The 14,609-nt window shown below is 42.0% G+C and overlaps 1 protein-coding gene across 1 annotated transcript in view; it reads right to left on the reverse strand.

Annotated features, from left to right (window-relative positions):
- The window catches only part of LOC139638784 (G protein-coupled receptor kinase 6-like), a gene marked incomplete at its 3' end in the record, with an annotated part of 60,412 nt that overhangs the window by 17,463 nt on the left and 28,340 nt on the right, over positions 1-14,609 (reverse strand). The window contains exons 4-6 of the mRNA XM_071512814.1: positions 10,334-10,411; positions 8,754-8,854; positions 7,186-7,278 (exon numbers count right to left, since the gene is read on the reverse strand). Coding sequence (XP_071368915.1) covers positions 7,186-7,278; positions 8,754-8,854; positions 10,334-10,411 — 272 coding nt within the window. The remainder of the gene's footprint in view (positions 1-7,185; positions 7,279-8,753; positions 8,855-10,333; positions 10,412-14,609) is intronic.

The following is a 14,609-nucleotide window of genomic DNA, read 5'->3' on the forward strand; positions in this document are numbered from 1 at the left end:
TCAGTCAACTCAGTGGAGTGGGCGGAGTCAAAGGTCTGGACCCAGGCAATGAACTTGAATCACAGAGGCTGCAATTAATTGCTAAAGAGAGAGAGGAGCGTTCAAAATGGATTTCTGAGCAAGGAGTTTTAGAGCTGCAGGTGATCTTTGGTCCATGAATCAAAACCTTTCATCAGACTCAAACTCAGTAAATCCTGCACACTGACTACTTTTGTTTTACCAAAATCACTTTTCTTTAAACAATTTTAAAGCTCTAAAAAAAAATGTATGACAAGAAAAACTTGAGCGATGATATGAATCACATTGTAAATCGCATTTGTAATTAGATTTCTTTGTCCATATCTTTCAGCCCTAGAATCTTCAGAAAACGATCCTCACAGTCTGATTCAGGAAACTTCCTCACGGCACCAGAATGAGCACAAATGACGTCACAGATCGATGAATCAGAGGCAGCCGCTGACTGAGCAGCAGCGAGTGCAAACAACTGACTCTTTACATGCTGTGTGACACACCCGCAATGAAGAAAGGCTTGGTCCTCTACTAGTGTGAGATCTGCTTCGGTTACCGGGCTTCAGCACGGGCATTGACCTATATACAGTAGCCTAAATCACACAGCTTCCAATCATCCGATTATTTTTAGTTTTTATTTAACCTTTATTTAATTAGGAAAAATACCTTGTTGAGATTAAAACTCTCTCTCCTGGCCAAGACAGGCAGCAGTACAAATGAACATGTTACAGACAACATATAACAAATTACAGGCAACAAAAGTTAGAAATCACAATAGTGAATAAAAGAATCAAAATCAGACTCAACAGACTCAGTAGTTAAAAATACTATGGTATACTAAAAATGCAATTATGATCTGTGCCTCCATAAAGAACCTATGCATCTTTGAGACTTTAATTAGGTTGTTTATTCATACTTTTGACGCAAAAATCCACAATAAGCATTCAATATGACATCTCAAAACCATGACTTCCTAATCAGAAGTCATGGTTTAACCAAGATGTCCGAGCTAAGATCAGGGAACGCAACATGGCTTTCCAATCTGGCAACAACCAACAGTATAAATTGGCCCGTTATGCTCTGCTGAAATCGATCAGGGCAGCAAAAAGGACCCATGCACAAAAACTGGACCGGTAGTATGTGGCAGGGCATCCAGGCTGTCACAAACTACAAGGGAAATAAGCACACTGTCACCACTTCAGACATCACCCTCCCAGATAGACTTAATGCCTTCTACGCCCGCTTTGATAACCCCCATCAGGACACCCCGCTAGCACCGCCAATACCACCATGTGACCCGGAGGAGAGCGCTCTCCAGGTGACACGCGCACAGGTCCTCAGGTCTCTGCAGCAGGTTAACCCCCCATAAGGCAGCAGGGCCGGATGGAGCGTCACCTAGAGCTCTGAAAGCCTGTGCTGCTGAGCTAGCGGATGTGTATTCAGACATCTTTAACACCTCGCTGGCCCAGGCTGTTGTCCCGCGCCACTTTAAACACTCAGTCATTGTACCGGTTTTCCAAAAAGCCGGTGCTGAGATTCATGGACATCGTACCTGTGACAACCGATCCCCTTCAGTTTGCCTACCGGGCAAAACAGATCGGTGGATGATGCTGTGGCTCTCGCTCTTCACTCAGCCGTTGAACACCTGGACAACCCCAACACCTACGCCTGCATGCTCTTTCTGGACTATAGTTCAGCTTTTAATACTGTCCAGCCCACTAAGTTAGTACAGGGTATATGCAGGAATCCTGAAGTTAAATTCAATACCTTTTAAGACCTTTTTTAAGACCTTTTCAATATATTTTAAGACCTCAACGCCACTTCGAGCTGTAACCGGTTACATCAGCGACACACCTTTAACTTACATTTACTATACATTGATTTTGAGATTGCAAAACTAAACAGTCCTAGTTTGCGATAACTTCTATGGACCACTGTATCAATACAACAGAATTCAGATAGGCCGGGAGGGAACAAAGCTCAAGAGAATAAATTGAGTGACTAACCCAAAGGCAAGTTGTAGTTTGTTGTAGTTAAAATAAATTCACGCAAACTTTTAGCACACAAACTCTTTGGACAAATAGGCTATTCACACTGAAAAAATAGACTTTTTAATACTTTTTAAGGGCCTTCATTTTCGCTAAATTGAATTATTACCTTTTAATACTTTTTAAGACCCCGCAGACACCCTGTAGTAGCAAAACTGGCAGATTTGGGGCTGCCCACTCCCACCTGCAACTGGATTTTAGATTTTTTGACGGAAAGACCTCAGGTGGAGAGGGTGGGGAAAACGGTATCAGCAGCGCTGAACATCAGCACTGGAACCCCCCAGGGCTGCTGCCTCAGCCCTAGACTCTTTTCTCTCTATACCTATCACTGCTTGTCCACCCACAAACTCAGCTACATTTTCAAATTTGCAGATGACACAACCATCCTAGGACTTATCAAGGGAAACAATGAATCGCACTTCAGGCAGCTGGTGGATGAGACACTTGCCTAAGGGGAGGAAAACAGTCTTGTCCTCAACACTGACAAGACCAAGGAGCTAATCCTGGATTTCAGGAAGAAAGCTCCCCCTCTGCAACCTCTGTGGATGAAAGGTACTGAGGTGGAACGTGTCGACAGCTTCAGGTTTTTTGGGCCTGCGCATCACCAACCACCTGAGTTGGTCAGAAAACACCTCGGCCACTGTCAAGAAGGCACAGCAGCGGCTCTATTCCATCAGGTCACTGAAGAAAGCCGGCCGGAGTCGTCAGCCTCTCACCCAGGCCTACAGAGGTCTTGTGGAGAGTGTCCTCACCAGAGGCATCATTGTGTGGTATGGTAACACCACACTAAGGGAGAGGAAGGCCCTCCAGAGGATCATTAAAACCGCAGAGAGGATCATTGGAACACAGCTCCCCTCCATGAACACTCTGTTCACCCACCGCTGCAGGAACAAACTGCGGGCCATTCTCAGAGACCCATTTAAAAAATTACGATACCAGTACCAATACCAGTACCCTTAAAGTGATACCGATACTAATAGAGTACTTCATTCGATACCTTTTTTTTTTTTTTACGTTTTGGTGGCATCTCGGCACGCTGAACTGCCAACTCCGTCACATACACCGCCCTCGACTTCACCACCACAGACTGTATGGGTTGTAGCTGCCGCGGTAGTGGGCCAATCACACGTCGCATTAAATCGAAAAACGCTTGCGGTGATTGGCTACGAGCAAAACCATACAAATAGTCATTTTTTTCTAGATCTGTGTACAAAAAGTATCGAATGCAGGTATCGTTTGACTGGAGAAGTTTCGATACTAATTGGTACTGGGTTATTTCCAATAGTTTTCCATGTGCAACTCATGTGTATAATTCTTTGAAATGGGCATACGCAAGCAGGCGTGAGATTCATCTTCAGGCCGCGACAAAGACGGAATTGATAAATATCGACTTCTGCCGTGAAATGAGCGTACGGCCGCATGGCGGTCAGGTTTGATTGGACGATAGCTTGATGAATGAGGGACTTTGTTTCAAAATATAATGTATTATAGTTCAAATCCAACTCATGACCTTTGCTGCAAGTCATCCTCCGCCTCAGTCTCTCTGTCTATCTTTCCTATCTGTACAATATCTAATAAAGCAGAAATGCCTTTAAAAGATTCGTTCATTGATTTTGGACCTATATATAATGAGTCTCTTCATCCCTGTAGTACTTGGACCCACAGACAATATTGTCTCCAGAGTCAGAGTCAGTCTGTTGCCTCTTGCTGCAACAACGAGTCCAAACTGTTTGTCAAAATATCTCCAAAAAAGCAATACAGATTTCTCTCCACGGCCCGGAAAGCAGCGGCACCGACCGTTTCCACTCAGTAGATCGTCTTCTACCGAACTCTACTGTTTACAATCTGACCTGACCGTCCAGAACTAGATCACTCCGCCAGGAACCGCCTTTCACCCCACAGCGGTCTGTGCTGCAGCAGAGAAAAATAGTTCTGCGATTTCCTGATTAGTGAAAGTTGCGTAACAGAGGAACTGAGTCGTGTTTCCTCTCGACTGCCCTGTGGAGACACAAACGGCTTTTTTGGAGATATCTTGACAAACATTTTGTTGCAGCAAGAGGCAGCGGAGCTCGCTGCTTCAACTGACAGCTGACTCTGGAGACAATATTGTCTGTGGGTCCGAGAACTAATTATATATCCGTCCAAACTCACCGAACTTATCCTTTAAATAATTTAAAACGACATGTAACAGAAGAACGATTGCCCTCTTTTGGAAAAATGTTGATGTACCTTCTATACATGCATGGATAAAAGAGATGGCATCTTGTCTTGTTCTAGAGAAACTGACACGTATATCCAGGGGAAGAGCAAATGATTTTGCAAAAATATGGACTCCAGGATTTCCTTGAGAATGAGAATGTGCTGTTAAAATAAGGGTGCTGTATATTGCTGCTTGATTTTGATGTGTTTTTGTAGATTTTTTTGTTTGTTTTGTCTGTTTTTGTTGTTGAATTTATGTTTATCAAACTTGATAATTTTGTGTTTTTATGTTCATTATGTATTATGTGTATTATGTGTAAAATACTAAAACCAATAAAACATATTGTTTAAAAAAAAACAAAAAAAAAAACGTAATAATATTTCAACTGCATTTCAACTAATGACAGAGACATAATACTTTTGGAAAACAGCCATGAACAACAGGGTGTTCCAACAGGCTAAACACACACATACACATACACATACACACACACACACACACACACACACACAGGTCCGTTATCTTTCATCCACTCAGTTTGCCCAGCGTCTGGCCCGACACCAGAGGCAGGACGGGACAGTTGTCATGTTCACTGATGTTCTGCTGTGACGAAACACAGGAAGACGACGTCAAGCTTCATGTGAAGAAGAGTGAGCTAGCAAGATGAACGAGCAGCTCTCTCTTTTTTCATACCCTTCTCTCTCTCTCTCTCTCGTACTCTCTCTTACCCTCTCATTCTCTGACTTTAAATAATTCTCTCTCTCTTTCTCTCGCTCTGGGTTTTCTTCTGTCTCCTGTTCTCTGTCCATCTCTTGTGTTCTCTGTTTCTAGTCGTTTTTCCTCTCTCCCTCTCCCTCTCTCTCTCTCTCTCTCTCTATCACAAACAGAGTCCTGCTTTGAGGAAGTGTTGTCATGCTTAACAAGGATCTCCAGTGATGAAAGGCAGGAAGACAAAGTTTATTCATCTGAAGAGTGAGCAGTGGTATTCTGGGTAAAAAAAACAACTGAGCACATAGCTCTCTCTTTTCTTCCCTATTTCTTTCTTTCTTTCTTTCTTTCTTTCTTGTTCTTTCTGGCCCTCTGTCTCTCTCGCCTCACTTGTCTTCTTCTGTCATCTTTTAGCTAGCAGTGTAGAAGCTTTGTAGCTGCATCACAAATCTCCATCTTGGACGGCTACTACTATATTACTTGCCGGAAGAATAATATTTTAATTATTATTGCTAACTATTATCAATTAAAAATAAAAGATTTATTGAACATTTGTGCTCTTTTTTAATTACAATAAAAGCAATAAGCTACTCACGGTTATGTTTTACAGTGATCTTAGAACTTCACCAGACAGACAAACATCACCAGAAGACAGACTTTAAAGATGTTTATCACTGGGTAACTTAGTTGAAAGTGCTTTAATGAGTTACTTTAATAAAGACTAACTTAGTAATGTATCTACACGCACCGGACACTTTATTAGGTACACTTATCTAGTGCCGGCTGGTCATCTGTTGCCCATTTATCAGAAGGGCCAACAGCTTGTGTGCTGTGAGATGCTCTTCTGCACGCTACTGTTGTAAAAAGCTCTTATTGGAGCGTTTGTGACCCTTTAGTTAGCTTGAACCAGTCTGCCCGTTCTGCTCTGACCTCTGACCTCTCTCATTAACAAGCTATTTTCACCCACTGGATTTTCTTTATTGCACCATTCTCTGTAAACTCAGAACAAGCAGTCAGAGCACAGTCAAAGTCTCTTAGATCTCACCCATTCTAATGTTTGGTCGAACAAAAACCTAAACCGCTTCACCCTGTCTGCATGTTTTATATATTGAGTTGCAGCCGCATGGTTGGCTGTTTGAATAAGCGGGCTGTTTGTGTTAACGACCAGGTGTACCTAATAACAGGGTTCCTACACATTTTCAATTAAAAAAATCCATACTTTGTCCAGACCTTGATTTGTTTTGAAGATTTTGTCTGGTGTTCAATATGATTTAGGCAGATAGACATCTTGCCCCTGCTAACTAGGTCATATCACTGTATAGATGAAGACTGTTCTTCACAGCGACAAATATCAGAATATGTGAGATGATTGGCAGGGTTCCTACACGGTTTCCATTTTAAAATTCCATATTTTTCCCAGACCCTCTGTTCTGCTATTTTCATGCTGACAGCGGCTGGGTAATAAGAGCGTCCCTCTATCTGAACATTATTCTTCACATCGACAAAAACTGTGGACTCAAAGTGGGTCTACAACAACATAAAAGCTAGAATTATGTGTGTATCGGACCTGAACCGCAACATTTTCCATACTTTTCCAGACATTTTTTTCAAATTCCCAAACTATCCAAGACCTGGAAATGATCAAATTCATTTTTAATACTTTTCCAGACTTTCCAGACCTGCGTAGGAACTCTGTAATAAAGTGGGCGGTGAGTGGGCAAAGTACCAAAGTAAAGTAACTAAACAGGTTCAAAAGTAACTTCCCCCCACATTCACTGGAACTGTGAATCTTTTGTAGTTGAGCAATTTTCATCTTCACACCTTGAAAGGCGTAACGCGGAGCGAGAAACAAGACGTCATCCCGGATGGAAATTTATGGATTGCATCACTTAAGTACACCTTCCAACCCCTGGGGATATGAGAAGACTTGGGGAAAGGGAAGAATGGGGCAACTCGCCCAGCAGCATGTTACCACTTGCACCGCGGTGGAGTTTACCAAGGCTAATGCGGCCTCTAAGTGAGTCTCTAAGTGAGCTTTTAAGTGGTTTGTGTGTGTGTGTGTGTGTGTCTAAGAGAGAGAGGAGGGACATTACATATGCTGACGTACATGACAGAGAGAAACGTGAGCAGACAGAGAGAGAGAGAGAGAGAGAAGCAGAGAGAGCAAGACAAAGACAGAGGTTAATCGAACATAATGACTCCCTCTGCGTCAGACTGTACCTCTCCAGCCATTTCCACTGCAGGAACCTGTTGTAGTACATGCTGTCGAGGTAGTCAGCGAAGGGCGCCACGCTCAGGTAGTCGTGGATCAATCTGCAAAATACACAAATAAACAAATAAACACAGAATCTCCAGATTACACAGAATCTCCAAAACGCTGCAGCAAAGACTCCTGATGGGAAATAAGAGGGAGAGAGAGAGAGAGAGAGAGAGAGAGAGAGAGAGAGAGAGAGAGAGAGACAGAGAGAGAGACAGAGAGAGAGACTTCTATTATAGTACTTCTATTGTTGTTCTTCTGTTCTATTGCTGTTCATCTGTTATTTCATGTTATGATGGATTTCTGTAATGTCTGTTTTGTGAGACAAATGTAGGCTATGTTTTACCTTAGATAGTGCTCATTTGCTTTGGCAATATTGTTACACAACTGTCATGCCAATAAAGCTTATTGAATTGAATTGAAATGAACTGAATTGAATTGAATTGAATTGAATTGAATTGAGAGAGAGAGAGAGAGAGAGAGAGAGAGAGAGAGAGAGAGAGAGAGAGAGAGAGAGAGAGAGAGAGCGAGAGAGAGAGAGAGAGAGAGCATCTTGGGGCAAATTTAGCTTCACCTCACTGCCTACTGGTGCAATTTATGTCATAAGACTTCTTATGACTTCCCCTTTTCATTTTTTCGTTTTCTATCATTTATTTGTCTGTTTTTGGGGCAATACAAGGCAAGTTTATTTATATAACACATTTCGTACACAAAGGCAATTCAAAGTGCTTACAACCCACACACAAGACATTAGATAAGAAATACAGGATAAGATAAATAAAAAGAGATAATAAAGTGTATAAGAAGAGAGAATAAATAAAGAATTAAAATGCATAAAAAGAGAATAAAGATAAAGTTACAATAAAGATCAAGTTGTAAGGACGGTTTACGGTGTTTGTTTTGTATAAAATGAAAAACAAAGATGGTACATTGGAAGTCCACTGATGATTGGTACTTTAATGCATGTATTTTGTGCCCCATTAATAAAACAACATTTTAAAAAAACGTCACGCTCACATAACAAGCAGGAACACGGCTAAAGAGGATGTTGCTCAACGCATGACTAAACGTTTCTGGGATGGGTGATCGCTGGTGAAAATCTCCCTGATAACAACTGAACTACAGGAAATATTATTATCATCATGTTTTGTTTTGTTTTTGTTTTCATCTCACATTTATTTTCCTTCTGTTTGTTTTGAGGGGATATCTTTTATTTTCTCATCTTGCCTGCACAAATTAGAAATTTGAATCTCTTCTTTCTGCGTTTATCGTATTTTATCACTTTTATTATTATTATTTTATTTTTTTTTTAAATCGGACCACACCTATGTTTAATCTCCATGGAAAACAAAGGAAACGGTCACAAATTACACAACCACACGCTTTCTTAGACTCTCAGGTTCCTCAGGTGTTTATGGAGAAAACAGTCAGTGTTACATCCTACAGGCCTCAACCTGCACTGTAGTGTATCCCTTGTGTGTGTGTGTGTGTGTGTGTGTGTGTGTGTGTGTGTGTGTGTGTGTGCTCTCACTTGGTACAGTCCTTGAAGAGCTCTTTGCAGGCGTCCTGCTGCAGTCTGTCGACACACTGAGCCATCATGGCCTCCTCCACCTCTGGAACGTGATCCTCTGACTGGACAGGAAAAAAACAAAAAACATTTAGAGCAGCAAAACACTGTGACTCAACGATCTAAACCGGGTTTGAGGTGATGATTAACCTCAACACTCACAGACGAGCATGTTCAGACGGGAGAAAAAGGCAAACACACACAGAGAGAAATATGAAAACACAGGGTGAGAGAGAGAAATGGGGCGGGAGAGATTTACAAAGATGAGATGCGCAGATGCGATTTGAGAAAGTTAAGCGGTTTTGATGAACAGAAAGTTCAACAAGTTCAACTTATTATGGACGGACAGGATTCGTCAGCATCCGTTCGGCCAATCAGAAGCATTCCTACGTTTGATTTGGAAAAACTAGCCGCAAACACAGAGACGACGGTCCGACCAAAACAAAGATAAATACAGAGAAAGCCTGGTGGAGCGTTGGGATGACTGGAGGTTTTCCAGCTCAGTTTCTTTTTTTAATTTATACTGTAGATTCTGTTTCTTCTTTTTGGTGTCAGGTGTCTGTCTTGTGTGCCTTCGTAAGTTTGAGTCTTCTTTCTCCTGTCCTGATTGTGAACTAAGGCCGGGTCTAACAGGTTGAATAATTATTTTATTTCTCAGGCCACCAAACTGTTAAATGCTCATGATGACCCAGCTGATGATTAGTTTCTCATATAACTACTGGGGGCTGATGATGGTTTTAGCGATGGCTAAACATACTCTAGGTTTCCTGTTGTCACTTCATGTATTCATGTATTCATGTATTTTATCATGTTTTTTGTACCTGAGTCTGTGTGCCTATGTCTCTGTGTGTTTTATCTTTTATCTGGCTGCAAGACAAATTTCCCCTCGGGGACAATAAAGCTGAAGTTGAGGTTGAAGTTGAAGTTTTTCTATCAAGTAGCTCCATTATGAGCAAAGCTTCCTGTTCTTCTGCCTCGCCACCATGTTGACGCTCAGAACAAATCAATGGACACAAATCTATCATCAATAACTGTCTTTTCTGATGGATCAGTGTGGCCGCCGCCTAACTGGTATTGGTATTGTATTTCTTCTCCTAGAACTTCTCTTTTACACAATGGGTACCAAGTATACTGCCATAATGGTTCTGACCGTTACACTTCTTACTATTGCTGGCTTATAATGTTGGTGATCTAGGAATTAAAGCTTATTGTACTGTTGCATTCAATGTAAGTTGCTCTGGATAAGATGATTAAAATGTAGTGAGAGTTGTAGGTGAAAGTACATTTCCTAAAACTAACAATGAACTCACTATGAACAGTGAAATTAACAGTGACATTAAGTTAGTGACAGTGGGATCTTTGCTTGAAAGGATTTCTCTGTGAAGGTTTCCCATGAGCAGTGATAGTAGAAGTTAGTGAGAGTGGGATCTTCTCTGTGAAGGTTTCCCATGAGCAGTGATAGTAGAAGTTAGTGAGAGTGGGATCTTCTCTGTGAAGGTTTCCCATGAGCAGTGATAGTAGAAGTCAGTGAGAGCGGCAGCTACCTTTGGGTTGAAGTATTTCTCCAGGAGCTCCTGGCCACACTCCTTCCTCTTCTCATCTGGAGTCACTTCATATTCCGCCTGGAGGTGAAAAACACGTCAAATAAAGCAGCAGCAGACGACAACATCCCACAGACCCACCCAGGGCTCCATAATGAGGATTGCCCGATGGCCCAGGGCCAGAAAGACACTGACTTGGGTCAGTTGATTGGTCAGTCAGTGACCAAATTGGGCCAGTTCCCCTGCAAAATCATTCAACCAATAAGCCCTTATTGGTTAATTTTCTGGCTGATTTGGTTCATTTTTACCCAAATTTGAGCCGGGTGTGCCAAATTTGGCAGATTCAGAGTCACTTTTGGACGCAGGTTTATTAAAATATACTAGACATTTATGATCTATCTACCCATTCATGTACATCTGGGCATTCATTCACTCATTCACTCATTCATTCATCCATACATATCTGAAGTACATTCAACCGCCCACCATCCATCTATCCATTCAAGTACATTCGCAAAATTTCTCCAAAATAGATAGTGTTTTGAAATGGAGTAGCACTAGAAAGCACCTGTGTTTAAGAAACTTTAGTCAAGACCTACAGGCTATATTTGTCTGTATTTAACATGTATAGGTTATATGTGTCTCACATTAAGCCTTGAATTTAGATAACTCAATTTAAGACATTTCACAATGTTTTTGGGGCCCATAAGACACGCTGTATCCATCGATTCCCTCCTGCATCCATCTTCCCCTCTACACCTCCGTTCATGTCCGTCCATCCAGTCCGGCTGAATGACTTGCAGTAAGCCGAGCCTGACTGGAAAACTCCAAAGTGCTTCCTCCTTTCTCGCAGCGAGGGCCTGTAAACTAATGCTAAGTGACAGCGGAGACAGTTCAAATCTCATTTTCTCCCTCTCTCTCTCGCTCTCTCTCCCTCTTTCTCTCGCGGCGCTCTCACAGAAGAGACGGGAAGCAGACGTGAGGTAGAAGAGAACATAATTGCTTCTTATGCGAGTTGTATCCGCTGGACGACTAAAAGCTGTAAAACAGCCTGTCTGGGCCGGGCAGCCTGACTGGAGCCAGACAGAAACCATTCACTAAGGGATGGACGTGCTCTTCATTAAGCACTTCACCCTTATTCATAAAATGTGGCTACACGGTAACACGGTAGAATAATTGATTCATTCATTTATTGGTTGACTGATTATCGAGCAAAGAAGCATATCATCCATTCACATGCATATATGGTCACAAGTAAACCCACATTGCCGTAACTAGCTACGTAACGTTTGCTAGTGTGCAAACATTCAGTATGTGTTTACAACATGGCAGTGACAACCCACTGAGAAACTTTACATTGATTAGCCATTTAAAAGACTTCTAAATGTTTCTAGACGTCTAAGCTGAAATGAGGCTCCATAGGGTTTAAAAGTGAAAGTTTACAAAGTTCTAGAAACCCACAATTGTTGTAATAAATAAAAAAAAATTTAGAAGGATTTCGGGAAGGAAAGAGGAAAATTGTACATGTGCATAATGATACAATTCACCTGTGTAAAACCTCTGCTTATTAATATCTCTACTGTATTAATATATGTCTCTTGTAATCTAAATCCCTGTTATCCCTAAATAAAGAATTAAAAAATATAAAAATAAAAGTGAAAATTTAGTAAACGTCTCAGACTACGTCTTCTGGGGTGATGAAAATAAAGCGTTATCTTGTACTTTTCTGCTGCATATTTTTGATATTTACAGCTGTTTACGCATTGTTTAAATATGTAAAAATTTACTCATTGCTTGCTCTAAAATTGGACTATAGGCTACATAGCCAGGAAAGTGCCTTAAGCTGGGCTCAGATTACAGGAGTTTTAAAATCCTAACCGATTTTGAAATCGGGTTGCATCACGCACATAAGGAGAAACTTAACCGATTTTCTTCTCTCAAATCGCAAACAAGCTCACACTAAAAGTTTAGAACATGTCGGTGCATCACACACTACAAGATATTATTAAGATTATCTTGTTGTATTGTCCAATGTTGAAAGGCATAATGAAGTGACGTCGCCGTGCAGATACTCGCAAATATCAAACAGTCTCCGATGCGTCTTCGAACGGTTCGGGAGGGTTCAGATTTGATTTGTAAACTGCTCACATTACCAGATATTCTGCGCCGAACTTCGGTTCCGACCAAGACTCAGATCCAGATTTCTCCTCCGATTGTCGGGAGGGGCAAATCAGGGATAAATCGGCAAAAAACTCCTGTGATCTGAGCCCGGCATTAGCCGACCAGATGCTAGGTAGCTAGCTACAAGCTAACATTATCTAAACACAAAACTGAGCAGACGTGTCAGTGATGAAATGATTAGTTGTTCATTCAAAAACAGCAAAGAAATTAGTCAGTTCCATAGTGCTGAGTCAGCCAAGATGTAAAGTCTAGAAATGCAGTCAGCTGAACCTCCAACATGGCCGCCAGAGGGTTGGGTATCATTTGGATTTTAACGATTCTGATTCCAATTCTGATTCTGCTTATCGATTCCAGTTCTTAACGATTCTCGATTACAATTCTTTTGAGGGGCAGGGTCAAAACAGGTCACATGCTTATTTCACAGAAAAAAATTGTGAGTGTTCCTTAGTTCACAGTCTTCTTACTGCAGGCAACAGGTTCTGTATCTTGTGGGCTGGGCTCGCCATCCAGTACTGGATTAGTTCAGAGAGCTAATACCTTTAGTAAAAACACGATTGCAGCTAGCGGACTTTTAGATCGCTAACGCTTTTAGCATAATTCAATGGAGTTGAACAAAGCGAAAATTAGCATCACGGCTAGCTGACTTTTAGATCGCTAACACTTTTAGCATAACTAGACTAAACTGCATAACTAAGAAACAGGAAACTTCTTCTTCTTCTTCTTCTTCTTCTTCTTCTTCTTCTTCTTCTTCTTCTTCTTCTTCTTCTTCTTCTTCTTCTTCTTCGGTTTTACTGGCAGACTACAAACCAAAGGTGCATGCCGCCACCACGGAAACTGAATCTAGCGCGAGTGACATCTGTTTAGGAACCGATAAGCAGAATCGAATTAAAATGTCTTAATGATTCCTTGGGAATCGGAATTTTGGAACCGGTTCGTTCTAATTTGGAACCGGTTCTCGATGCCCAACCCTAATGGCCGCCAGAGGGTGTGTTACATCACCTGACAGCCCTCGATTAATTGACCAACCTCCCTCTATCAAGGGCTCTGGTAACGCTCAGTGATGTGCAGAGCTTCACATTTCACAGGGAAACTGTTCCTGGGGCTTTTTATTAAAACTTCATCATTTTATTTAATAAACACACTGAAGAGTCTGGAGGCTTCAGCCAGCTGGATTAATAACAAACTGACGTCTTTCCCAGTGTCCCCCAAAACACAGGCAGAGGGGACTTCAAAGCCATATTTCACTTTGGTTGTATGTCTGTGTGTGTGTGTGTGTGTGTGTGTCATTTATCAATAATAGCAGGGCCCAGAAAAAACATAGTAGTAGGCATCCATGTGACCACACACACACACACACACACATTAGATTCTCTCTCTCTTTCAAACGCAGGCACACACACACACTGACATGCACAAACACAGTCAGTCTCTCTCTCTCCCTCCCTCACAACACATATGCATAAGTACGCAGGCACACACACACACACGCACACACACACACACACACACACACACAGCCCCTCCCTCTCCCCATGCGCTCCGGTGGGAATAAAACACCATGTGACCTAAACATTCCTCCAGTGAGCACAGCGAGCAGCCAGCCTTCACTGTGACAGAAGAGGGCAACGAAAAGTGTGTGTGCGTGTGTGTGTGTGTGTGTGTGTGTGTGTGTGTGTGTGTGTGTGTGTATGTGTGTGTGTGTGAGGGGTAGAGCAGAGGAGAAGGAAGGGGAAGAGGGCGGCACACTGACGTAGTTTGCAGGCCTTCGCTCCCAGAAGTCAAGAGTTCCTGTATTTCATTAGATAGCTATTACGCTCTCCCTCCCTCCCTCCCTCCCTCCCTCCCTCCCTCCCTCCTCCCTCTCTCTCCCCCCCCCCTCCTCCTCCTCCTCCTCCTCCTCCCAAACTTCAGGCTTGGGATGCATTTCAGGACAATCCAGTTTTCTCCAGCACGGCCTGAAGCGAGATCAGGCGAGCCAAACTCTCTCTCTCTGTGTCCTCAGTTACTCTTTAAAACAACACTTTTTTTTAGGCTTCCTTTTACCGTTTTTAATTCTATTTTTTAATTATTCTATTCATTTACCCTTTAGCATTTAATA

Source organism: Centroberyx affinis, unplaced genomic scaffold (genome assembly GCF_046629955.1).
Source record: "Centroberyx affinis isolate AG114_WGS23_722 - 3 ecotype Tasmania unplaced genomic scaffold, CSIRO-AGI_Caff_v1 ptg006553l_1, whole genome shotgun sequence".
NCBI classification, from domain to species: Eukaryota; Metazoa; Chordata; class Actinopteri; order Beryciformes; family Berycidae; genus Centroberyx; species Centroberyx affinis.